This window comes from Penicillium vulpinum (genome assembly GCF_028829585.1).
Source record: "Penicillium vulpinum strain IBT 29486 chromosome Unknown utg000003l_segment0_segment0, whole genome shotgun sequence".
Taxonomy (NCBI): Eukaryota; Fungi; Ascomycota; class Eurotiomycetes; order Eurotiales; family Aspergillaceae; genus Penicillium; species Penicillium vulpinum.
The window spans coordinates 7,832,337-7,857,404 of NW_026643243.1; the positions used below are offsets into that span (position 1 = coordinate 7,832,337).

The 25,068-nt window shown below is 47.7% G+C and overlaps 10 protein-coding genes across 10 annotated transcripts; 6 read left to right on the plus strand and 4 right to left on the minus strand.

The window, feature by feature from the left end:
- Nucleotides 1-114: 114 nt before the first annotated feature.
- On the minus strand, nucleotides 115-1,656 carry N7479_008010 (Winged helix-turn-helix transcription repressor DNA-binding; the record flags this gene model as incomplete). The annotated part of the gene is made up of 5 exons (XM_057255704.1): nucleotides 115-425; nucleotides 516-973; nucleotides 1,025-1,148; nucleotides 1,203-1,329; nucleotides 1,414-1,656. 5 exons carry the CDS (start codon nucleotides 1,654-1,656, stop codon nucleotides 115-117), a joined length of 1,263 nt encoding a protein of 420 aa, XP_057109566.1.
- Nucleotides 1,657-2,563: 907 nt separating this feature from the next.
- On the plus strand, nucleotides 2,564-3,995 carry N7479_008011 (uncharacterized protein; the record flags this gene model as incomplete). Its single annotated transcript, XM_057255705.1, has 7 exons — nucleotides 2,564-2,641; nucleotides 2,696-2,734; nucleotides 2,785-3,178; nucleotides 3,232-3,349; nucleotides 3,402-3,469; nucleotides 3,523-3,553; nucleotides 3,644-3,995. 7 exons carry the CDS (start codon nucleotides 2,564-2,566, stop codon nucleotides 3,993-3,995), a joined length of 1,080 nt encoding a protein of 359 aa, XP_057109567.1.
- Nucleotides 3,996-4,244: 249 nt separating this feature from the next.
- On the minus strand, nucleotides 4,245-4,943 carry N7479_008012 (GIG1 family protein; the record flags this gene model as incomplete). The annotated part of the gene is made up of 1 exon (XM_057255706.1): nucleotides 4,245-4,943. The coding sequence occupies one exon, from the start codon at nucleotides 4,941-4,943 to the stop codon at nucleotides 4,245-4,247; it is 699 nt and encodes a 232-aa protein (XP_057109568.1).
- A 261-nt stretch (nucleotides 4,944-5,204) lies between these two features.
- N7479_008013 (cytochrome b5 reductase family protein) lies at nucleotides 5,205-6,311 on the plus strand (the record flags this gene model as incomplete). Its single annotated transcript, XM_057255707.1, has 4 exons — nucleotides 5,205-5,209; nucleotides 5,273-5,406; nucleotides 5,468-6,102; nucleotides 6,162-6,311. 4 exons carry the CDS (start codon nucleotides 5,205-5,207, stop codon nucleotides 6,309-6,311), a joined length of 924 nt encoding a protein of 307 aa, XP_057109569.1.
- Nucleotides 6,312-9,014: 2,703 nt separating this feature from the next.
- N7479_008014 (uncharacterized protein) lies at nucleotides 9,015-9,437 on the minus strand (the record flags this gene model as incomplete). The annotated part of the gene is made up of 1 exon (XM_057255708.1): nucleotides 9,015-9,437. One exon carries the CDS (start codon nucleotides 9,435-9,437, stop codon nucleotides 9,015-9,017), a length of 423 nt encoding a protein of 140 aa, XP_057109570.1.
- Nucleotides 9,438-9,890: 453 nt separating this feature from the next.
- On the minus strand, nucleotides 9,891-10,642 carry N7479_008015 (uncharacterized protein; the record flags this gene model as incomplete). The annotated part of the gene is made up of 3 exons (XM_057255709.1): nucleotides 9,891-9,965; nucleotides 10,218-10,461; nucleotides 10,524-10,642. The coding sequence occupies 3 exons, from the start codon at nucleotides 10,640-10,642 to the stop codon at nucleotides 9,891-9,893; spliced, it is 438 nt and encodes a 145-aa protein (XP_057109571.1).
- Nucleotides 10,643-11,974: 1,332 nt separating this feature from the next.
- Nucleotides 11,975-14,126, plus strand: N7479_008016 (arginine--tRNA ligase; the record flags this gene model as incomplete). The annotated part of the gene is made up of 4 exons (XM_057255710.1): nucleotides 11,975-12,196; nucleotides 12,284-13,578; nucleotides 13,653-14,066; nucleotides 14,120-14,126. 4 exons carry the CDS (start codon nucleotides 11,975-11,977, stop codon nucleotides 14,124-14,126), a joined length of 1,938 nt encoding a protein of 645 aa, XP_057109572.1.
- A 692-nt stretch (nucleotides 14,127-14,818) lies between these two features.
- N7479_008017 (putative ABC transporter) lies at nucleotides 14,819-17,141 on the plus strand (the record flags this gene model as incomplete). The annotated part of the gene is made up of 8 exons (XM_057255711.1): nucleotides 14,819-15,005; nucleotides 15,064-15,304; nucleotides 15,379-15,637; nucleotides 15,690-16,143; nucleotides 16,206-16,285; nucleotides 16,343-16,496; nucleotides 16,546-16,823; nucleotides 16,899-17,141. The coding sequence occupies 8 exons, from the start codon at nucleotides 14,819-14,821 to the stop codon at nucleotides 17,139-17,141; spliced, it is 1,896 nt and encodes a 631-aa protein (XP_057109573.1).
- A 3,227-nt stretch (nucleotides 17,142-20,368) lies between these two features.
- N7479_008018 (uncharacterized protein) lies at nucleotides 20,369-22,336 on the plus strand (the record flags this gene model as incomplete). The annotated part of the gene is made up of 1 exon (XM_057255712.1): nucleotides 20,369-22,336. The coding sequence occupies one exon, from the start codon at nucleotides 20,369-20,371 to the stop codon at nucleotides 22,334-22,336; it is 1,968 nt and encodes a 655-aa protein (XP_057109574.1).
- A 1,458-nt stretch (nucleotides 22,337-23,794) lies between these two features.
- Nucleotides 23,795-24,991, plus strand: N7479_008019 (uncharacterized protein; the record flags this gene model as incomplete). Its single annotated transcript, XM_057255713.1, has 1 exon — nucleotides 23,795-24,991. One exon carries the CDS (start codon nucleotides 23,795-23,797, stop codon nucleotides 24,989-24,991), a length of 1,197 nt encoding a protein of 398 aa, XP_057109575.1.
- Nucleotides 24,992-25,068: the final 77 nt, after the last annotated feature.

Below are 25,068 nucleotides of genomic sequence, written 5' to 3' on the forward strand. Positions count from 1 at the left end.
ACTAGCTGGCTGGCGTATTCTGATACCGAACAATTTTTTTTATTCTATTTCCATTACAGTTCTTGCAATGTAGTTCTTTGTAACTATATGTTTCAATGAATTGTGCACAACATATCAAGCTAGCTCACACTCGATCAAACTCTCCACACCCCTCTGGGCAGTCCAAATCTTGACAATTTTGAGTCCAGCACACTCTAGCAATGCATGCCATTGACGTTCCGTACGCTCGCCAGATCCAATTTCCATCATAATCAAGTCCAGACTTGTGGTTTCCCAGTACGCTCCTGTGTCCGGAATCACATTCTCATTCACCAGCACCTTACTATAGCCGGGCTTCATAGCCGCCACAATATTAGCGAGGATTTTGCGACAAAGTTCATCGGGCCAATCATGCAGAACAGAATGCATATAGTACGCACGAGCTCCTAAATGGACAAAATGTTAGTTTATTGCAGCAATTGGTGGTCTCAAAATTGCAGTGCGTAAGGACATGTGAAAATCCTCTGTTTTCGTACCTTTGATTGGTTGCTCAGTAAAGAAATCATGGCCAGTAACTTCAATAGAGGGATGTAAATCCTTAACGGAAACCACTACCTCAGGCAGATCCTGAAGCACAAGACGACCAGGGACTTCAGGCCATTTCCGACGGAAATCGGATAGATCATGACCAAAGCTACCTCCAACATCCACAAGCAGGACATCGTCCTCGCCAATCGTGACCCCGTCTATAAGCTGTTCTTGAACCGGGTAGAAACCGGGATCCATCCAGCGGAATCGGCCTTGCGCGTAGACTGACATGTGGTTATTAAACTGCTTTGCCGTGATAGGTTCCTGTTGCACATGTCCGAAGAAACCCATGTCTGTTTCATAGCCCATCTGGAAAGCTGTATCGGTGGGACTTGTGGGGTTTTGGTAGTTGTTTTTCTTGAGAAAGGCCGGTAGAGCCATAATTCCTTTGGTGAAACGGCGGGTCCTGAACTCGTCAGTCATGGTTCAGGGGATGGAGCTTCGAATATCAACTTACATGAGCGGGAAGGCATCACTATATCTCTCAACTGTGAGGGTCTTTGAAAAGCCAGTCGGGCAGTATTCGTTGTAGCCGGTCTCGGTGATTGTTCCCATTGCAGCGAGATGCTTCATCAATCGCCCTATACGAATTTGTCAGGTATTGGTGTTTGCTGGTGTATACACAAACTACTGACCGAGCAAGATTGAATCCACGCTGGTTGCCTCAGCAAGCTCTGCGACAGTCTTTGGCTTGTCATCTGTGCCGAGAGCAGCGAAGAGATTTATATCAACGGCGGTCTCTAGGGCTGCATAACTCGTAGACTAAGCAAATTTAATACCTGTCAGTCCAAACAATATTCACCCGCTTCAAGCAGTATAGGATGGCAGATAGCAGTTACAACACACCTCGGACCAGCAGTGCCGAATAATTGCCTCTCGGGGGGTTTCCAATGCATAGGTCAATGATCGGGCAGCTTCTAGCAGCTTAGCCCGTGCTTCTGGATCCTGAGCGAGGAGGTCTTTGCCATGGCTTGTAACGGTATGAAGGAGATCAGGCACAGCATCTGGTAGGTTTGAGGAAAGAGCAAGACGTTCTACATCTGCATTGTCATTGACGGAACCATTCAGGGTTTCGTTGGAGTGCGTCATGATGAATTGTGCTTGCTGCAATGCATATGTACGAGGGCGAAGAGGTAGGCTTAAAAGTAATCCCCGCAATGACAGAGACTCGTACTACACTAAATCTTAGTTAGCTGGTGCCGGGATGCACCGGTGAATAATAGCCGGACCCCTGACAAGACTACTATCCTGGTTTTAGTGTCATAACCATATTATCCCAGATTAAAGGATCTAAGGCAGCAATTGGTTGGTTAATCCGTTCTACTATTGAGGCAACTCCACAAATTATTAAATGATGCAGAGTATATGCATCTAACATAGTGCCATTGTCCTAGCCGAGTGAATTCTGGAGCAGCCTGGAGCATTGACAACTCCACATAGTGCAAGACGATCGGCTCCAGCTCCACGAGGGATTCACAAACTAGTTCGTAGAAATTAAGACACCAAAGGTGGGATAATAACATTAAGGATTATTTTCTAGGTTTCTAGTTAGCAGGCCCAGGAATATTCGGATTCAGTAGGTGTTATAGAATATTATTATGCGTGCTATCATATAAATCAAGATACATGTATAGCATTTCGTATATAGTGGGAACGCGCTAAGGTTGTAGTGGATGGGGGCCAAAAGTAAAGTGAACAAAGTACTTGTTTTCAAGCCACTTGCGATATTAGGGCTTGATGTCTCTATTCCTGGACAATCGATTGGTCAAATCATCTAAACATGACCGCCGCCGGGCTAGCCCGACTGCTATATCAACCCCCTTGGCACGTGCTATACGAAGTGATAGGAAGATGATTTGCAGAAATAATTTGGTCTCAAATTTCAGCTTTAATAATTGCTCCCCGCCTACTCTACAATTTCTAGTCTTGAAGCCAGGACAGAGGATATCGTCGCGATTCTCCTATAAGGGGCAGGGCAGCCACTGCTCTCGCCATCATGGCAACCATGGACGCTGAATATATGAGCCAATCAAAGGGTCCGCGCATCCTAGGCGTCTTCTGGGCCTTCTTCAGTGTAAGTGCGGTTATGGTATCCTTGCGACTTTACATCCGAGCCCGGATGTTAAAGAATATTGGGCTCGATGACTATATTATTGTGGCAGCAATGGTAAGTATTTTTCAATTGATTTTCATCCACCGCAGATACCAATTCTATAGGTTATGGTAACCAGTTATACAATTCTCACCACGGTGAATGTCCTTCTGGGCTACGGGAGTCATACTTCGGTGTTGATGGAAAGAGGCGGCATGGAGTTTGTCGAACACATTCTAGTCATTAATTATGCAAACTTTGCACTTGGAATCATGTCTTTCACAACCCCGAAACTCGCAATCGCTGCTCTTCTCAATCGCATCATGAATCCCACCCGGTTCCACCGAATATGGCTATGGATATTGACAGCCGCGGTATTCGTAGCATCGACCATCTGCATTATCGTCCTTTTCACCATGTGTGATCCTCCCCAGGCTTTATGGATGATTCATCTCATGACTGAAGGGGAAACATGCCGTTCGACCACGATACTGGTGGGCTATGCAATATTCACTGGAGGTATGCTGGTGCGTGGCATGTCTTTCGCAGAAGAATAACTAACCTTTTCACAGTGCTCTCCGCAGTCGTTGATCTATATCTTGCAATTTACCCGACTGTGGTATTGCTACAGCTTCAAATGTCGCTCAAGAAGAAATTGGCCCTGTGTGCGGCTTTGGGGTTGGGCGCCGTGTAAGTTGATGGACATCACTGCCTGGAGAACCGTATCTGATCGTCCACACAGAGCCTGTGCAATGGCCATCGTCAAGTGTCTACAACTACCAGGTTTATATAATACGGAGGACTCGACATGTAGGTTGTTTTTGCATAAAGTAAGAGATCTACCACTGATACTCCATAAACAGACGCAACAGCAGATCTTGTTATCTGGACAAGGTATGTTTTCAAACTATTCCCGCTTTTCTCCAGCCCGAGGGCATCTGTACAGAATTATATAAAGACTTATATCTGACTCTCATCTGCTAGTATCGAGTCAAACATCATCATAATGGCCTCTTGCATCCCAACCTTGGGTCCGATATACGAAATGATCCGAGGTAAACGTTCCTGGAGTTCTCACGGGCGATACGAGAGCGGAAAAATGCGCTCTTATACGGATAGACCTACAAAGAAATCAAACAACACTCGCGAGGATGACGATATCCTCATGACCACGAATATTGGGGCTACGAGGAGCGGCAGCCAGGAAAGCATTTTGAACTCAGATCAGCTCCGGAAAGAGGCCCATGTGGTCGGCAAGATTCATCGCACGGATCAAGTCAAGATTGAGTATGGGGAAAGACCTCAAGGTGACCACGAACCACGGCCTTCATGGTAGAAGGGGTGTCTCCGAGTGTGCTACTAATACTTGTGTTCGTTGGGGGGTGACCAAAAGTTTTAGCCTTTCGACAACTATCTTTTATCATTGTGATCTTTTTTCTTTTGTTCAATGATGCCGTGAAATATCTGATGTAAAAATCTTGGGAGTGAAATGCCTCGTGTTGTAAGATGCCGCTGATGCAAACCTGACGAATCAGGCAAAAATGTCTATAAACAATCCCCACCAGCAATTAAAGCCTTCTAGGCCTCACTCGCTTGCCCATTCGAATAAAATATCCTCGGGGACATCACGGACCAAAATATGAACATGCTCCAATGCCCTGACGCTTTGTAGACCAACCCAATTTTTAAACCATAACACGTGGGAGTCAGGGTCCGAGAAGTTGTGAGGATCCTTGGCCAATCGGTCGACAAAGGTCTTTCGAACAAAACTGTTTATCATTGCACGAGATTCATCGGTCAAATGGCCCTCGTCAGATTGTACAGGGATAGGAGTGCGCAGCCACACGACGAGATGTGAGATTCCGGGGGTCAGGCCGTAAGGCCAGTCATTGCGGAGGATCTTGTAGTCCTCGGAATCGGCAAAGGGAATGGGATTCTTGAATGCAGCCGTGGTAGTATTTACGGGTAAAGGCCACTGTAATCTTTGCTGGCAAATATAATTCATGATCGTGCCATACTTGGTTTTGGTCTCTTGTGTCCAGGCCAGGTATCGGCGGAGATCGGAAGGCTTCCGCTTGAGTACGCCGAGATCATTTCGCGCTATTACGGTATGCGGCATGAGGGGAATTGCTTCCGGGATATCTTTGGAGACATATGAACACTTACCGATGATGCCTTTTAGCTCTTCCCAGTCATGATATACGAATTCCTCGTCGGTCATGGCCAGCAGCTTGTGGTCCAATTCCGTGAGATTAAAGGCGGGGGTTTCTGGTACTCCGGGCATTCTGATGCAGATTTTGAAAAGAAGAAATAAAAGGCGGTTCGAATAAGCCAATCACCTCGGTAAACGTCAAGTAATCGAGTAAGACGAGTTCAAGTCAAGTAGTAAACACAGAATGTCGGGGAAATCGTAACCCCAAAAGGTGGGAAATTCCGTTGGGCGGACCAGCCCGTCCCCCATTTCTTTTTATCTTCTCTCTTCCTTTCTCCTCTGCTTTTATCGCAACTGTTTTTTTTTCGACTACAGTATTTGAGTTTTGTCATAATGAGGTGAGCTAATGTTCTTCGCCTCTTTATCCCTTACGATATCGAACAATGGCTGATTTTTCTCAGTCTCGACGCCATCGCCACGGCCGTGGCGCCCTCGGTCCTGCTCATCGCATTTGTATATGCCGTTCAGCCCGATTATATCGCCTATGGAATCGCTCTGGCTGGAGTGGTGGCCGTTTTCATGTTTTTCACCGGCGGTGCGTGTTTCTTTTATCTATCGGAGTGGGGGAGCCGAGTAACTGTACTGACCCTACCTAGTAAGCCCTGCGCCTCGCAAGGTCTTGAACCCCACCGAGTTCCAGAACTTCGTGCTCAAGGAGAAGAACGAGATCTCCCACAATGTCGCCATCTACCGCTTCGCCCTCCCCCGTCCCACTGATATCCTCGGCCTCCCCATTGGCCAGCACATCTCTCTCGCCGCTACTATCCCCGGTCAACCTAAGGAGGTTGTTCGCTCTTACACCCCCATCTCCTCCGATAATGAGGCCGGCTACTTCGATCTGCTTGTCAAGGCGTACCCCCAGGGTAACATCTCTAAGTATCTTACTGAACTGAAGATTGGCGACAACATGAAGGTCCGCGGCCCCAAGGGCGCCATGGTGTACACCCCCAACATGTGCCGCCACATTGGTATGATCTCCGGTGGCACTGGTATCACCCCCATGCTGCAGGTTATTAAGGCTATCATCCGCAATCGTCCCCGCAACGGCGGTAACGACACCACCAAGGTCGACCTGATCTTCGCCAACGTCAACCCCGAGGACATCTTGCTCAAGGACCAGCTCGAGGCGCTGGAGAAGGAGGACGATGGATTCCGCATCTACTACGTTCTCAACAACCCGCCTGAGGGCTGGACCGGCGGTGTCGGCTTCGTCACTCCTGACATGATTAAGGTAAGTTTCCGTGTTGTGCTCTGTTGTGTTACTTCGGTATTAATTAAACTTTCTTATAGGAGCGCCTGCCCGCCCCCGCTGCCGATGTCAAGATTTTCCTCTGCGGTCCTCCTCCCATGGTTAGCGCCATGAAGAAGTCCACCGAGGCTCTTGGATACACCAAGGCGCGCCCCGTCAGCAAGCTGGAGGACCAGGTCTTCTGCTTCTAGGGGATTCGCTGCGAATCAACGAAAAGTTGCTGTTTTAGAACCTTCTACTCTTCATATATGTGAATTGGTTATAGAAAACTAGCTGAGCACGACCACGAAGCATTTTTATTTTGATGTATAATCTTTGGTTGGTGTGCGGTTAGATATGTCCATAGACCTCAGCCTACAAGGGATTAGAATGTGTGCCTCGAGGCTCGAATGTCTGAAATTCTGCCTAGATTTTGGTATCAATACCATATTATTAATCGTCCTTAATAAATGCATAAATTTATTTACATATCACCCACTCTTGCCCGTCATAGTATATGTACATTCGGCATTGGTTCAAAAGCTTCACGTAGTGTGAAATAAGCACAAGGACACTATGGGTTTGTAGTATCTCCGTCATTGGGTCTTCATGCATGGGGAGGCTGTATATACCATACCATAAAGCGAACTTGCATTGTCTGGATCCATTCAAATACGCTTCTGTTCCCTTAGATTGGGATATTTACACCCAGCTCTCCGGGTGACCATTGCGGTTAAGGAGCATATGAGATGTCTCAGGTTCTTTCTTGAATCTGGAGATGGAGTCCGATGCTTCATAGTCTACGGTATCTGGTAATGTTGCACCTTTGTCGGACAAAAGGGAGATAGTAGTTGTGACAACTGGAGCATTAGATTAATGTCCTCATTTTGTTGGGGTGAACTGACCGTAATCGTCATATTTGTATTGAGATCGGCTTCAGTTGCCGTGTTTGATGCATTGGTGGGTTAGAGGCTGGAAGATGGACCAGACCAGTGGGATGGACATGGTGATGAGGACGATCCGTTCTTCGATTTCACCCTAGCAGAATAGGACGCCAACGCCACCTGTAGGACTGTTAGCGAGTCACTCGGTCCAATTGCAAATTAGGTAAAGAGTAGCTTTACAGGAAGGACCACCGCCCATGGTAAGCTTTGCTACCCAGGGACTGACCACCGCTTCCAGTAAGGAAGCTCAACTCTCATCTGAACTCCGGTCAATACGTAAAGGGACTAACATAGTAATGCGGGTGATGGCGAGGTGAAAACAAGAGACCGTAGCTACTGCACCAATGAAGTATATATAGTGCAGGCTCTTGGTGTTGAGAATGATGTTCAAAGCGGTGACGACGATGAGACTGCGTCGTATTTTAGGATCTATCTAGACGGTGGCTGTCAGGTAGATGGATAGACGGAAAGATTAGAAGATTGCATACTGCTTTCTAAGTTCAATTCAATCGGAAATGCAGCCACTGCTATCTTCTTAATGGAAATAGCCAAGTTGAAGAAGACCGTTATCCATGTGAACAGAAGAAAGTTGTGTGGGTTCGTCCACCTTTTGCACAATTGTAATATGATTCCCCAGGCCATGGAGTATGGAAATAACACCGTAGATTTGTGGCTGTCGTCAACAACTATTCCAAGGTTCAGTAGTTAGTATTGCCTTAAGAGAGTAGGGGATATAAAATGCAATGTTCCTACCCAAGAAATAGGGGTCTGTGCCAAGGAAGAAGGTCGCAATGACGCCCAGAGTAATGCCGAGGCGAAGGTCGCTAGGCCGCGACCCCCATAAGTAGGGAATCTCTCATGAAGACCCATGCTAGAAAGAGTGAGTATATTGGGTAAAAATAGAAATGATAGTGTTCATTTTTGAGACCATTAGGCGACGTCGTGGAGCACCCAAGCAGTGTATTTGTCAACGAGACACCTGTCGTCATCGGACCATTTGCAACTCCGATTTCAAGGCTTAGATGCGAAATACCATTTGCGCGGGATGGGAACAAAAGACCTCATTGGTGACACCTAGAAGGCCTAGTCCGATTGAGTGGAGGGAAACTTTGAAACACACGAGATGCCAAAAGGTGTGGACGCCAATACCATTAGCTTCGCAACTCCACCGAATATGTATGATACACTGCCCTTGTCCAGTGATATTCTATATTTTTGGTCAATAAATAGAAGGAGAACTTGGAGTTTCTGTACATGGCGGATATTGCCCGAAAGCATAATTTCTACGTACTCTACTCCGTACTACAACATACCATAGAAACAATATCCATCGTATATTATTATCTCTCAGGTAGTCGTTAGTTTCCGAATTCATTCCGGGGGTGAGGTCAGATCAATGCATCGGGTTTATACTTCCTAGTCCTTGCGACTTTGCAAAAGACTAATTACATTGGGGCTTACTCGTGCTAACTATATATCTTACAGTCAGATCTCTGAACTTTGCCATTGGGCGATATCGAGATTAACCGAATATCAATTGAATGGACGCAAGACCCGGTAATGGGTTTCGATCAACTTCTAAAGCTGGTCCTAAGCGAAGCATTAGCAATTAATGCACCTGGACATCTCTTCAGTCGCATATCCTTCTCCACCTTGACTACTGTGGATCTGCAGTGGAAACAGAATATCTTCAACAATTTTAGGATGCCACGTATTGTGCAACAAAGATACTCTTAAGTTGCAACATCAATTGTACTTATACAGCCTGGTTACTGATAGGGTGGTTACTGATAGGGGACAATCTGATGCCGCTACAATCGCTACATTAGAAAATGACTCTGACTTAATATCTAGCGACATCAGGAACTCCTAAAGTTCTCAAACCCTGAACGCGCACTAAATGTAGTCACTTTATCAAAAAATACAAGGATTTGCAGATTTTATATTTATTCAAGTCAGCCAACAAACACACTAAAGTTCTATACCCCACCACTCAGGATGCAGCACCCGATCACACACATTATTTCTGCAGCATTCCCTACCATCATGAAAAGGCCTCCGATCAAACAGCAGTTCGCGGTTGATGGTTGCATTCCCATTCAGAACTTGGGTCTTGTACCACTGCACCAGTTGCAAGGCGTCATTAGCAGCTCCGTCCATGGTTTTGTGCATCTTGGAGACTGGAATTGAGATACACCACCGAGATCGTCGATCCCAGGGCTCACGAGTAAGTTTGAACTTCAGCTCCCGAATACGTTCCAGCATAAAACAAATCAGGGCTCCATCAGTGCGAAGTTTAAAATACTCCGTGACAGTAAAGCCGAGATTAACCCATAGATTTTCGGGACTCTCATCCACACCCGGACCGTTGAGGATCGTAATGTAATATGACATCTTATCAGTTTCCCAAGGTTCGTTTGCTTGCTGAAGGGCTGATGTTTCAAGATGGCGACGTCTGTGGAGAGTGATTCCGTCCAGTCCTTTGTTGCAATACAATGCTGCTTTGTCGGTGAACTTGATACTGGGCGTTGAGGGCCAATAAATACATGGCACTAGCCGACTTTAAGATTATATTCCCTGTTGTGGGTCCTTTGGTGAGAACAAAGGCCTTATGTTTTAATCCGATTGTCAGGTCTTTGATGAATACGAATCGGGAGGCGAAGCTTTGAAATCATTTGTGCAGTTCATTGTTTTCTTGTAACACTACCAAGCCCCATAATCCCCGGGCATCGTAGTATCCCTTTAGAGGTGTCATTGGAGGCCAGCGCTTGTAAAAGGGAGATACACGAGAAAGAATTGACAAAGGAACGGGCTACAGGTAGCCCCTGCGCTCACATCTGCATCGTTCTAGGTCAATCTGTTGTTGTTCTCAGTGTTGTTGCCAGTGTTGTTCTCCAGGCTAGGAGGACCGCCTCGGGTGAGCTTTTAGTTAGCGCTGGAAAGATAAAAAGGTCAGCAAAAGCCATGAAAAGAAACAGAGTGGATAAAATTACTATGTCACCCCCATGGAAGGATCGCTGGTAACAGAGTTAGCATAGGACCATGAATAGAGGAAAGACGAGTAAACATACAAGCACGAGCGGTAAACTTGAAGACAGGGAAATATGTCTGCCTCGTCGATCTTTTATCCAAGTTAGTATGACGTTACTTGTGTTCAGTGTATGGAGAACTCACTATGTAGTACTGCCGGATGTGACGACGCAGATTAGATGCTGGATTGTCGCCCTTTCCATTTCTATTCGTCTTCCATGGGCAGTAAGGGCAACGCTTCGCGCAGTTCGGGATGTGCTGCAGGAGGGACATGTCAGTCAAGTATACAGAAGCTGCAAACACTAAAGAGAGTCTCACGAAAATGGCGTGCTCTGCTGGCCAACTATTTTTGCCATGCTCTGGGCAATTGCATAGCTTAGCATTGGACCTGATACTGTGTTAGCCAGTAATACATTGTACACGAGTTTGGGACATCAGAGTAGTACTTACGCCCAGAGCGTAGGCTCGAAAGGGGTGCTGGCACGCCAGTATTTGCCTTGCGGCCACCAAGACTCATCTGTCAAAACAGTGTCGGCTCCGGGTTGGGCGTTTGAGGCCTCATCTGGCATGGTGCCGACTGGCGTGGGTCTATTCATCACCTCATCAAGCTCTTCAGCAAGCTCAGGATTGAGACAGGTTTATGAACGGTTGCCAATCCATGGTGTCGATGGGTTTGTACTAGATCTTTGAAAAGAGTACTTAGTGGCTAGAGAAAGGATGGAAGTATCAGAATAATTAGCCACTGGCTGTGAAGATGATGGATTGTGTGTACTTTGTTGCAAAGTAAGAGTGAGAGACGTGTGAGCGTGAAAGTGACAGACGCATTTAGGGAATAATATCAGGGGAAGCGCAGTACCGTTTGGGCTTGCCTATTGCTCAGCCGCGCTGCGCACTGCCACGCCAAACGCACTTTCAAGTTCCTGAATATGTATTTCCCACTATTTTACAGGGCTAAATAACAAGAATAGGTCTTGTCATTCACCATTGATTGAACTCGTGCACTTGCCGCGATTCTTAACGTTCTTAATATCTTTGTTAGGGTAAAAGAACAGAGGTACTGCGTGGGATAGAAGTCTAAAGATCGGGCGATTAAGAAACTTCATAGAATCGCTCAAGACCTCAGATGCGAGACAAAAGCATTATATGTAGTTATAATGTGAAATTGAACTATGTACATCCGTGACTGGAGAAGAGGGATGGAATCCACTGAGAGGACGACGAATCAACGCATAATCCGGGTAGGCTTGGATATATCTGATCCAGTTGCTCTTTACTAAAGTAAATATCAAAGTTGAAAGCGAATATGTTGGGAAACACATACTTATTCAGACATTCACTGTAATTTCAATGAATTTGCATCTTGGGTTTAGAATCGACTTGGACAATCCGTTATTTGTCTTATGTAGTTGTACATTATAGGTAAGAGAAGAAGACAATCCTATGTAAAATCTACGTAGAATACTTGTGCCATAATATAATAATAAATGATAAATGATAAATAATGCAGCAAATTTTATAGATGCAGAGAAGTGGAGTGAGTGCATAACATGCTGTAGTAGATTTCAGGGCTGGGGATACACGTGACTAACCGGGCAATCCGATTACTACTGGAACGTTGCAGATAATAATGACACGTGACTCCTCGAGCACCTTCAAGGTTCTTTGTTCCCATGAAGCACGTGACTCACCGCCCTATTTGAGTCAGACTTGAGTCAAAAAAGAAAGAAAAGAAAAAAAAAAAAAAAAAAGATCCCCGAGAGATTTCCCCCCTCTTTATGGGTCATTGTCTAAGCGGGGCTCGGCGGTTCACAGCCATTTTTTCTCCGTTGCGTTGCCCCTCTAAACTTTCGACTTTTCCGACTTTGATACGCGCATTCGGTACATCGCGACGATTCTCAATCATGTCCGAAGCTTCTCTTCCCGCCTCTGTTGAGGCTCTCTCGCTCCAATCCACGGCACAGACATCTCAGTTCGCCGGCTGCTTCCCGACACTGAACCCGATGGATATCTACCGCCAGCACATTGCGGAGGAGTTAAGCAAAGCCGCTGGTATCGATGCTCAGAAGATCTACGCGCGCATTGCCTGGACCAGTACTTTGGACAAGGGTGATCTTTCATTGCCGGTATGTGGCACATGCCATGCGCAATTCGCATGTTCCGTATATGGTCATGAGCTCTTGGACTAACAACGTCTTGTTGCATATGATTAGGTTGCTTCTCTTCAGATTAAGCAAAACCCCGTGGAGCTTGCCAAGGATCTTGTCTCCAAGTTCCCCGCCTCCGACCTTATTCATCCCCCAACTCAGCTTGGCCCTCATATCCAGTTCTTCTGCAAACGTCAGCCATTGGCCACCAATGTTCTTGGCCGCATCTTGAAAGAGAAGGCTGCCTATGGAACAAATGGCAACCAGGGTCAGAAGGACCCGTCCGATCCCTCCAAAGGCCAGAAGAAGATCATCATCGAGTTCTCTTCGCCCAACATCGCCAAGCCCTTCCACGCCGGTCATCTGCGCAGTACCATCATCGGTGGTTTCCTCGCCAATATTTACACTGTTATGGGATGGGATGTCATCAAAATGAACTACCTGGGTGACTGGGGCAAGCAGTATGGTCTGCTGGCCAACGGCTTCAAGGACTATGGTAATGATGAAGCTCTTATCAAGGATCCTATCAACCACCTGTTCGATGTCTACGTCAAGATCAACCGTCAGGTCGGTGATCAGGATGGACCTATCAAGGAGCTTAAGGAACAAATCAAGGCGAAGAAGGAGAAGAACGAGGATGTTGCTGAGCTTGAGGCCGAGCTTGCCAAGCTTGTGGACGTGAGCGAGGACGAGAAGGCCCGCCGTTACTTCAAGAGTATGGAGGACGGTGACCCAGAAGCTCTTGCTCTCTGGCGCAAGTTCCGTGATCTCAGTATTGAGAAGTACAAGCAGACCTACGCTCGTCTCAACATCGATTTCGACGTTTACTCCGGTGAATCTCAGATCAAGTCTGAGAGCATGACCGATGCCTACAAGCTTATGGAGGAGGCCGGTGTCTCCGAGAAGTCCGAGGGTGCTGTTATTGTGGACTTCACCAAGCACGGTGCCAAGAAGCTTGGCAAGGCCATTATTGTTCGCAAGGATGGCACTCCTCTCTACCTGACCCGCGATATCGGTGCCATCACTGAGCGTGATAATGAGTACCACTTCGACAAGATGATCTACGTTGTTGCCGCTCAGCAGGATCTCCACCTGGCTCAGCTCTTCAAGGTCACTGAGCTTATGGGCCACAAGGACTTGGCCTCCCGTTGCCAGCACATTAACTTCGGTATGGTCCGTGGTATGAGTACTCGTAAGGGTACCGTTAAGTTCCTGGATGACATCCTGCGCGATGTTGGTGATAAGATGCACGAGGTCATGAAGAAGAACGAGGTCAAGTATGCACAGGTCGAGGATCCGGAGAAGACTGCCGATATCCTCGGTATCACATCTGTTATGGTGCAAGACATGACTGGCAAGCGGTATGCACCCAGTTTCCTCCCCCCATTTCCTCTACTTTCGTTGATTCGTTTACTAATTGTATGTTTCCTTTCAGCGTTAACGGTTATGACTTCAACCTGGATGCCATGACTTCCTTCGAGGGTGATACTGGCCCATACCTGCAGTACGCTCACGCTCGTCTGTGTTCGATGACCCGCAAGTCCGAGTTGGATGTTGACGAGTTGGTCAACGCCAACTTCGATCTTTTGACCGAGCAGCACGCTGTCGACTTGGTCCGCCTGTTGGCCCAATGGCCCGACGTACTCCTGCAGACTGCCAAGACTCTTGAACCCATCACTGTCCTCAGTTATCTGTTCCGCATGACACACATGTTGAGCTCTAGCTACGATGTTCTCAAGGTGATCGGTAGCGAGCCAGATGTCAAGCAGGCGCGTATGGCGCTGTATGCCTCTGCCCGCCAAGTTCTGAACAACGGCATGCGCGTTCTTGGTCTCAGCCCTGTTCAGCGGTTAGTCTTCCTTATCCTTGTTAAAGAAGTAATTACTAACTTATCGATTATAGTATGTAAATCTAGCATATTTGTTAGATTTCGCTTTTCTGGGTGTTCTCAGTATTTCTCAAAGACCGGTGTCGCTAGTATACCTTGATTTTAATTTAGTTGCATTGGGCGCCAAGAGCGGGACGAATAAAATGGCATTGTCTGCTTCCTTTTAACTGAAATCATCGGCAAATTCCCCCTCTTTTCATCCTTTTCTTTTCTTTTTCGTTCATATTTGCTTTTTTCAACATATGTGCACCGTATTGTTAAGTAAAAATGCGGACGATCTCCAACCTCGGGATTTGGAATTAGTCCACACCTCTCCAGAGACATACCACACACCCCCACATGACAAAAACGCCAGTATGTTGTGGAATTCCATCTGGAGAATGTTGTGGCCTCCATGGCTTTTTTTCTTGAAATCCAGTCTCCACCGGAGGACGGCGTTCACCCGGAGAATCGGGGACCATCAAAATCTTATGTCAGCTCGGGCTCAAATTCCATGGTTGAGCCCTATATCCAGTCGGGGACCACTTCGGACATCTGACAAGGCGTTTGTCATGCTGTACAGGGATTAGGGCAGGGATTTATATGGTCGTGGGTCTAGATGCATGTAATATGGCCGTGTTTAAAATTATAAAACCTAAGCCCAGGAACTTAGACCTGGGTTGGATTATAATTCTCTCGTATCTGCCTTAAACCGTTTGATAGTATCTTGCAGCATGGACGATCCCCCACCCTCGGGCACGTTTGGGTCCCCGGACCTGGAGCACAATGACAGCGGACGCTTCTTGATGAACGAGACTGTTCGGAATTTCTCATGGCAAGGTTTAACGGTTACCGTCAAGGATCGTGAAACAAAGCAGCCCCGAGACCTGATCAATGATATTAGCGGTGATGTGCAACATGGTTTGTATCCTTGTCCATGCCCTATATCAAGACCATGAGGTTGACATCGGCTGTACAGGGGAGCTCGTTGCCCTAATGGGCCCATCGGGATGTGGCAAGACAACACTCCTCAACGTTCTTGCTCGACGTGCTGCGTCGTCTGGTGCGAGAGTTCTCGGGGAGAACTACGTGAATGGCACACAAATGGACTCCCGGGATTTCCAGCGGGTGACCTCGTACGTCGAGCAGGAAGATGTGTTGATAGGGTCGTTGACGGTTCAGGAGACGTTGAAGTTCGCGGCGGACCTCTCGTTGCCCAGGTATGTCGAGTTAGAATAACAGCTGTCCAACAGCATCTATCCATCCCGATCACTCACCACTTTCTATCTACAAGTTCTGTATCGAAAGTTCAGCGCATGGATCGGATCCGGACACTTTTGGAAGCATTTGGTATCCAGAACCAGGCAAACACGTTAGTTGGCACCCCTATTCGGAAGGGTATTAGCGGTGGCCAGAAGCGACGTGTGAGTGTGGCTAGCCAGCTCATCACTAATCCAAGGATTTTGTTTTTGGATGAGCCCACAAGCGGTCTGGATTCAACTGCTAGTTTTGAGGTCATATCATATGCACGAGAGCTTGCTCGGGCCAACAACGTACGTGCATATCAGAGGGGTTCCCTGCTGTTGTTAACATTGTGCATTATAGCTTCTCATAATTGCGAGTATCCACCAACCGTCATCCAAGACGTTCCAGCTCTTTGATAAGCTGTTGCTTCTCTCGGCAGGGAAAACATGCTATTTTGGCGCAGTCTCGGGTGTGGAGAATTACTTCAGTGGGATTGGCTATCCAATTCCCGCGCATACAAACCCTGCTGAATTTATCTTGGATACTGTCAGTTCTGATTTTGACAGCTCGAAAGACATAGAGCAGCAAGTCGAGGTCATTCAGATTGCCTGGGCAACCTCTAATGAGGCAAAATCTTTATCAAGACAAGTATCTGAGCGAGCACGCTCGGTGGAGAAATTTGTCGAGAAAGACTCGGTGGAAGAAACGGCTCGAGCGGGAGCAGTTTCTATTACTATAGCTCTGCTGCATCGCTCATTTGTCAAGTCTTACCGCGATGTGATTGCTTATGGAATCCGGATCGCGATGTACCTTGGTAAGTATCATCATGCTCTTTTTTTTAAAAAGAAAAAGATTACTGAAGTTAATGCGGTACAGGATTGGCTATCATGATGGGGACAGTGTGGCTACGTCTTCATCCAACCCAGGATTTTATACAGCCGCTTATCAATGCCGTTGTGAGTTTTCATATGTACCTACAATTCAAGGGATACCGACACTGACAGGGAATATAGTTCTTTGGCTCCGCTTTCATGTCTTTCATGGCGGTAGCATATGTCCCCGCGTTCCTTGAGGACCGGGCAACGTTCGCCAAAGAGCGAGCGAATGGACTATATGGTGTGACACCATTCATGGTCTCAAACTTTCTCATTGGACTTCCCTACCTGTGTATGTACCCGTTACTCCCTGCCGCATTTCCGCTCACTAATGTGCCCAGTTTTGATATCTCTCCTCTTCTCGATCGTCTCCTACTGGCTCTCCAATTTCCAGCCAACAGCAGAAGCCTTCTTCACCTGGGTGATGTGGATATTCCTCGACCTTGTGGCGGCCGAATCACTTGTGGTCCTCGTGACATCAATATTCCCAAACTTTGTAATCTCCTTGGCACTTGTCGCATTCGCAAATGGGCTTTGGATGAGTGTTGGAGGGTTTATGGTCACGCAAAAGATCCTCAATCCGTTCTGGAAATATGTGTTCCACTACATCGATTACCAGGTATGCGAATGGATTGCTATTAGAAGTTTATTTTCTTGTCAAAATGGTCACTAACTTGTTTGGTACTTTGATTAGGCTTATGTCTTCCAGGGTATGATGGTCAATGAGTTCTCGAATCGGAATTATTCGTGTGGTGCCGGTTGCCGGTGCATGTGGTCCACTGACTTGGAAGACCAGTGTCTCATTCGGGGTACTGGGGTGCTAGAATCGTATGGGTACTCCACCGGTCAGACGGGAAAGTGGGTTGGAATCCTTCTGGGCATCATTGCGGGATATCGACTCCTTGGGTGGATTGCTCTCTATCTGCGCAAGAATTAAGGGGGCCAAGCCGGAGCTGCCTTTGGGCGACTCACGGGTTGATTGGGCTGTTGATACGGACATGGGTGCTGGCTTGTAATTTTTTTTTATCTTTGTGGATATTAATCAGAATAGTTGGACATAATATATACAAAAGCATTGATTTTGAAAATCACCTTTGCTTCCACTTCGGCAAGGTTCGGGGAGCTTCGCCCGGATGAGCAGACGCCTTCTCCCCGATACCTTGAAGAGACGCCACAGTGCCCAATCTAGCAAGCCGCTGTAGATTCCGTAGGACTTTAGTCGCACGCTGGCCTTGAATCGCAGGCACGGGAGCACTTGAATTACATGACGGTTGTCTTTCGTACAACATCAATCAATGCTAATTATCCATTGCGTGCCAAGACCTAACTCGGAGTATACCATACCTCGCCACGAAAAAGGCTATCTGGAACTAACGAATAGTATCACTGAAAAAGCATGATGGGGTGGTGCGATCACCATGCAAGTCATGTGTACCGATGTATGATGTACACGAAACTTCGAGAATGTTTACTAGCGCCTCGTTTCCTCCACTCAAAGACCCGATAAAAGCCTAATGAAGCGAGTAAGGAATAGAGTTGGACTGATTTCCCCTCATATTCATCCCCGTAGTACGCTTTATCGGTCATCGCGAAAGAGCGGTGAAGATATCAACCTCGAGGAGCTGATGCCATCGTGCAGAATGAAGCAAGGGGGTGGCTCCCTTGACCTTGTTCTGTTCCCAAGATGAATTAACGACTGACGCCAGATGTCAACGTGATCGCAATGGTTTGATATGCGGGCAAAGCTTGATAACTGATTTGTGATGCGATCTAAATTCAGATGATTCATGGTGTGCAAGACATGTTCCTAGTACTCCCGGATCCCGATGCAACGGCCTGTAGTTGTGTACATGAAGGATGTTACTGTAAAGGGATGTGGGCAGACAATACTGGAGCCGCATGGAGATCCTTAGTTACATTTGGAGCGGAGCTCTTTTCCTGATTTCTTCAGCCTCTCTATATCCACCCCCGGCCCAAAATAGCATTTTGATTAGATCGGAATACCCAGATTACAGGGTCCAGGGTCCAGAGTGTTTTAGATTTTATCGGCTATATGGTATAGCTTATATTGGTCACTAGATCTAAAGTTTTCATTCCCACACGTGTAGAGTGAGAATTTTATGAACCCTTTGATCTAAGGATGCAAGGGATATGAGAGAAATCCACAATGGCAATGATAGACCATCCGTACTGCATGTCATACCGATCTAGCCAGATTCTGCTTCCCGTTCGATGATTCCGTTCATTAATAATACAATATAGATCCCCATGTATGGAGTACTTCGAATGTTGTACAAATACATATTTACCTTAAACTGATAGCACATTGTCACAGGTTTCCCAGCAGTGTGAGTCACGGCGAAGTATGCAGGCGGAGAAGAGACATTGTCCAAAGATATCATGCCACATGGACGAGTGGCTCTGACGACGAATACCGTGCAGTGCTCAGTCCCTCGTTTGCGTTTAGTGTCGTTTGACATTGGTAGTTCCTATGGTTAGAAATCAACCTTCCTCACTCCACAGTGGCGATTCTGCTAGGCTTTATTGTCGACATACAGATATCTGCCTACAACCTACATAACATGAGTGTGAGTACGAAGGTTTGTAAGAGTCACCTTAACAATTCTGAGTTGTGATTTGGTTTGCAGGGTGTGTCATCCCCACCGACTTTTCCCGTGTACCGGATACATTGTCATTGTATTTGAGGTCCTGCATTGACCACTATACACGAAAATGGTAAGAAAAAAAAAGGGATCAAACGATCAGAGAAATGGATAAACCAAATTGCCCGAGAACCGAACCAGGGCCGAACTTCGCCAGAGGAAACTGTTCCTTTTTAATTGACAGGGAAGACCCTTTACAGCGGAGGCGATCATTGGGCCGCAAATCCGGTTGGGCGTTAGGTGGGATGTACTTTTAGGGAGAAATAGGAATACTACAGTATCCAGTTGAGTCAGACACGGGAGAGAAAAAAAAAATAGAAAAAGGGATTAAAATGAAATCAAATGGAATTAAAGGAAAGAAGAAAAGAAGTAAGAAGAAAAAACAGTAAATAAAGATAAGAGTAAAGTGTAGACCAACCATGGATCCTAGGAGTAGAAACCAAGGATTTCCCCCCCAGCGGGTCCCGAGCTTAAAAAGTAATAAATGAATTATGTTGTAATGTATGGAGTATACGGAATATAGATAGAATACATCGTAACATTCATTCTATATACATATTCTATATATTTTCTATTCTATATATTCTATTCATACTACAACAATATATATTATATATAATAATTTATCTATTTCTATTTCTATATTCTTTGAGATAAATACATAGAAACACTGATGACGCTGTCCCCCACCTTCTTTTTTTTTTTCCCTTTCGTGTTGGGTACCGAGAGCCTCTTCGTGAAACTTTTCGATTTTTCCTTTTCCTTCTTTTTTTTTTTTTAAACCCTGTGCCCTGTACCTTCGGGTGTTTACTCTTCCTCCTTTCTCTTTCTCTTTCTCTCTATACTCCTCTCCTTTTTATTTTTTTCTAGAGATCTTCCTCTCTCTTTCTCTTGAATATCAAAACCACCCCTCACTTCAAAATTTTTTTTTTATCGCTGCCCATTGACTCCACTCCCCCCACTGGGTTCTAAGACCGTCAGGCAGAGGATCCCAAATTCTCAACCCAACCTCTGCAGCTGCAGTAACGCTCCACCACTCATCGTCTGCCAGAGAGGTCATTTTCTATTTTCTTCCCTCTTTCTTTGACCCAACGCTTCCGCCCGACTCTTAGCCTAACATCCCACTTCGATGGAGACGTTGCGATCTGAAAAGTACCATCTCGCACTATCCGCTTGACAGAACCAGTCGCCCGTCGCCTGCCATCGCCCGTCGCGATCGGCAGGTCCGCTTACTTCTTTAAGTGGCCCGCTTGGGTTGGGCACTGGGGAGAAGAAGAAGAAAGAAAAAAAGAAGCCTATTTCGCCAGATCTAAGACGGGGTTGAGAGGGGGAGAATAATATCCATTCTGACTCATCGTCAAAGGGGGAGCAGTGGCTTGCTGTAAGTTGAATCTGTCTGGAGCCCTGTGGGAGCCACCCACGTCGCTCTTGTCGAAAACGGGACCAACCCTGTATTTTTGAATTTTTTTTTCAGACACCCGATTGCCTTGCAGCCCACATAATGGCCAGTAAGGGCCCCCGGCCTGCCTGCGTCGAGGATTACGACGAAGAACACCACGCCATCCTACCCGACACTAGGCTTTCAGCCAATATTACTGCTAATTCAGCTGTCAAAATACATTCCAGGTTGGAAAGATTCCAGGAGCCGCTGATCGACGGCGCCAGTGACTCAGGTTATTCTAGTCGCACCGCCGCCACCGTTAATAGCACCCAATCTGGGCCGTCGGGCGGAAAAAGCCCCCCGACCCCTCTTAAGCTGGACACCCCCAAACGTACCGACCTCACTAGGAAAAGTTCAACCAGAGAACGCAACGACAAGGAACGATCACGACCCTCGCGCGAAGAGAAGATGGTTGGTGCCTATCCGGGCACTGCCCATCATGCTCACGTGCCCCGGTCGTTGTCCAAGCCTCGTCGACGAGAATCTTCCCATGCTCGCCAATATCACGACAGCTACTACGATTACCCTACCCAGTACCATCAATCAGCCCCGATTGACCATCGACAGAGCGATTATTCCTACTACCCCCAGCCACGTCCACCTGTCCCAGAATACTCATCGTCCCCTCACGCTTCTCGATATCCAGGCGGTGCTATAGAGAACATTCACGTCAGTCACCCTAGTCGACCCAGCCGCTCCACTTCATATCATACCTACCACCCAGACGGACGACCGATGAGTTTCCACGGGGTGCCACATGGAATGGGTTCAGGGATGGCATCTCCGATGTACTCCCAGCACGGATACGAACAGCATGGCCCTCCACCAGCCAGCTCAGCATACATGCACCAATACTCGTCATCTCAATATGGAGGAGGACAGCACTACTACGCCCCATCGGCCTCGGACTACCCCGCTTCGGAGTATCAACAAGAGCGGTCCCCGTCCCGGGAGCCACCACGTCGTCGGTCTTCATCTGTATACACCGCGCCTCAGCCACCCATGGACTCTGGGGCATATTCGCCATGGTATGATGATGAGCCACCTATGGAACACTATTCCTCGCGGGATGACCGCCCTTCAAGGCACCAGGAACCGGATGAAGACTACTATCGCTTGCCACCCCCAGGAGCTAAGCCCAAGCCCAGGGCTATCCCACAAATTCACCAAGCAAAGCGACCAGAGCGCCCAGATCCACCAAGGAAGATGCATACCTCTGCCGGTATAGTTCCCTCCCAACGTCGCCCATCCAGGGCTATGGAGAGGGAGCGAGACAGGGACAGAGCCATGGAGCGAGATCTGGACCGCATGGACATGACGGAACTTGGAGGTGCCTTGCCGGTAATTCAGGATCGTTCCCATCGTCGAATTTCAAGGGACGCCCCGTTGCCAGAGAGAGCCCATAGCCTACGAGACACTCACCGACGATCAACGTCCTACCAGGACGATCGACGGTCTGCTCAGGTGGCCGTGGCAAGCTCTCGGCGGCGGAGGCCAACCGAGTATTACTACGAGGACCCATCCAGTGCCAGCGGGGATCTCGAAGACCGTGAACGTGACGCTGAGAACTACCAGGCAGCCCGATCCGGCCGAGCCTCAACAGCTGCACTGTCTCCTTCCTCGGATGCCATGCTCTCTGCCAAAGCGCCTCCCGGCGCCGGGAGCGAGAGCGGCAGCCAGAAGAGTCGGTCCAGCCGTGGCAGTGCCGCACCTTCACGGAAGGAAGATGACAAGAATATGACCCTGACCTTGAACGGATTTCAAATTGGATTTACATCTGAAGCAGTTGCAGGCAAATCTATTAACATTCGTGCTGGGGAGACCGGGGCTGTTCGATTGAACATCGGCGGCCCGCGACCACCCAAGCAGCATGTGAACGGTCCCAGCTCTGAGTACACAAGCGGCTCCAGCCGTCGGGCACTTGAAGATGTGGCAAGGCGTCCCCGGGACGACAGACGGCCGGAACGGCCTGGTCGTCGAGACCGAGACCGAGACAACCGGTCGGCCTATGGGACTCGCTACAATTGATCTTGTTGCCCAACTTGTTAGATGATTTGTTTTTCCATTTTTGTGTTCCTTTCCGTTTTTTTCATGGCTAGGCTTTTTTTTTTGTTGTGATTCCATCTTGTGTCTGTATAGCCGTCTGTGGCTGGCCTTGTTCGTTTGTCAAAAGTTTCGATTGCTTTGGATACGCTGCGTTTTTTTTTTCTTTTTTTCTTTGGGATCGGGTGCTTGTGGAACAAAAAAAAAACAATGGTAATTACCTAAGGTGAGACTTGTTGGCGACTTGGGCAACACGCTAGATTTTGTCATGAAGTCTAGAGTTGCCTGTTGCCTAACAGTCTCGCTAAACTGGGAGGACTTTTTGTGTGTGATTTGATTTGCAGCTGTTGTCTCGATCTTCTTCTTATGTGTGCTGGGGCAAAGCGGTCGGGCACGAGCCCCCATGATGATGTGTTTGTTATGGCGATATGATTGTACGATTCTGATGACCTGCAATGACAAGTCTGATGTGCTTTACTTTCTGATGTCTCCTTTTTGTCAGCGTTTCGTGTATAGCCTTTGTTGTTGGGTCTGTGTCTTTCTCCTGGTTACCTTGTTCGCGACTCCGAGTGGCGGAGAGAGATTATACCCATATCTGTTTACTTGTCATGTCTCAACAGGTCATCTTTTTCTTTGGCCATATCTATGATTTTATGTGTGTCTTGTTGATACTTTGTCCCACTGGGAGCCTCGTAGTTTCTCTTTTGGGGATTTGTATCGAGTCGGCTGGATTTTGCAGTCTTGCTGATCTCCTTCTCCTTTTCTCATCGTCCGTGCTTTTTCTCTGTTTTTGCTGTTTAGTTGGTTTTGATACCCCGCAAGCTGTCTGGGCACGATCACAGCTTTCGACCGTGTATGCCTCTATTAAGAGTCTTCCAGCGGGTGGCATTTGTCGACTTGATATAACTGTTCCATAAATAAATTCGTTTTCCTAAAAACGCCATGTTTCAGATCTAAACAATAGTCAATTGTGATCGACCCTTTTTATAGATCGACCCACGGGTGGCCCAACTCTACCCGTCCATGGACCCGTGGACACCCGCCTACCTAGGTGGGCAGTGTGGGGGATGATGTAAGCGAGTTACCCGTGACAACCACAATGTAAACATAGGTCCCCAGCCTCTTCTCCAACCTCCTCAATTTTGTGCTGGGCGTCAAGCTAAATCATATCTGCGTTGGTGTTTTCTCATCTTCTTATCTTCAACCTCCTATTGATACCCATTTAGGCATTGTCCTTCGTTTTTGCTCACATCCCACACCCACATTCCATACCCACATTCCAGCGTGTCAGAGATCTATCTCCATCTACATCTAGTGTTGATCACTTGCTTTAAGGTATGCTCATATATCTCATCTTCGATCTCAAGCATGCTCCACATACTAAAAATCTGATAGTGAGTCCAGTCTTGAGCCGAGTGCTCTTGACCACTCTAATATTCCATCATGCCTCCATTTTGGCCGAATGGGAAGTCCCCCGACATTCCAGCAGCAGCCGTTGCCGGACTCTATGTACGGGATGTCAGCAATGAGAACATCGTTGATACCCTATCTACTGTCGATCCTAATATCCACACCCTCTTCCCACGTACCGATTCAACAGACACGCCAAAATATGGCCAAGGCACGGTCGACCCACAAAGCATCAAGATGCAAGGCCTGATGGCCTTGTTTGCCATTATCGGACTGGCTTTTGCCATCGGCGCAATCTGGTTTTTCTTCTGGGCCAAGAACGGCGGGTTTGTCTGGCGCAAGGGCGACTGGGATGATTACAAGTCCACTGTTCTGCGACGAAAGGGACCCGACGGAAAGACTCTCAGTAATGCGACAGCGAGTACCGATCTCGGCGGCGGAAGTATCGTCGGCAAGGGCTACAACGACGACGCATACTCGTACACCGAAGGATCATATACCGATACAGCGACAACTATGACAGAGAAATCACGGGGCAAGAAGTTCAGAGAAAGCGCCAAAGAGAAGCTCCTCCGACGCAACAAGCACGAGCAATGGGAAGGCGCTGAAGATGCCGACGTACGTGCCTACCGAGAGGAGAAGCCCGCTCGCGTTGGCGGCATGAACCGTGAAGCCGACGGAACCTACAACGGCAGCGACTACGACACCTCCGCCCCACCTACCGCCTACCAAGAGAGCCAGATGAGCCAGACTCATGATTTTGCCTACGACCCACCACGCCAGTCACGTCGCGATCCCTCCGGCTTCTCGTTCACACAAGGTAGTGAGGATGTGATCAGCGAAGTAACTGAAGCACCTCGCATCCGAGACCCATCTACCCGCCGCCACAACCGCCGTCGCGAGCGTCGCAGCGAGGTCGGCCTCTCTGGACCACCTCCCGCACCTTCATCTCGCACTAGCAGCCCCCGTACTGGCAGCTCCCGTACCAGCAGCCCACGCAAGCACCGTGAGCGCCGCTCCGTGCCGCAGGGCCACTTCACTGAACCCCTGGATTTCTCATCTGCGGGCTCCCGTTCCGAGTATCAATATTCCAATGTTGATACCGAGGATTCTGGTACTAAGAGTTACAAGCACCCAATTCCGGGCTTGACGAAGGGATACCGCCGTGATGGACGGAGCCGTCGTCGCGATAGTCTGAGTGATAGTGAGGGCGAGACACAGTACTCTTGAATTACGAAAGGGGCTAGGCCTTGATGTACGAGATACCGAACTTGGGATTTTATTAGGAACGTTCAACAATTCTTTGG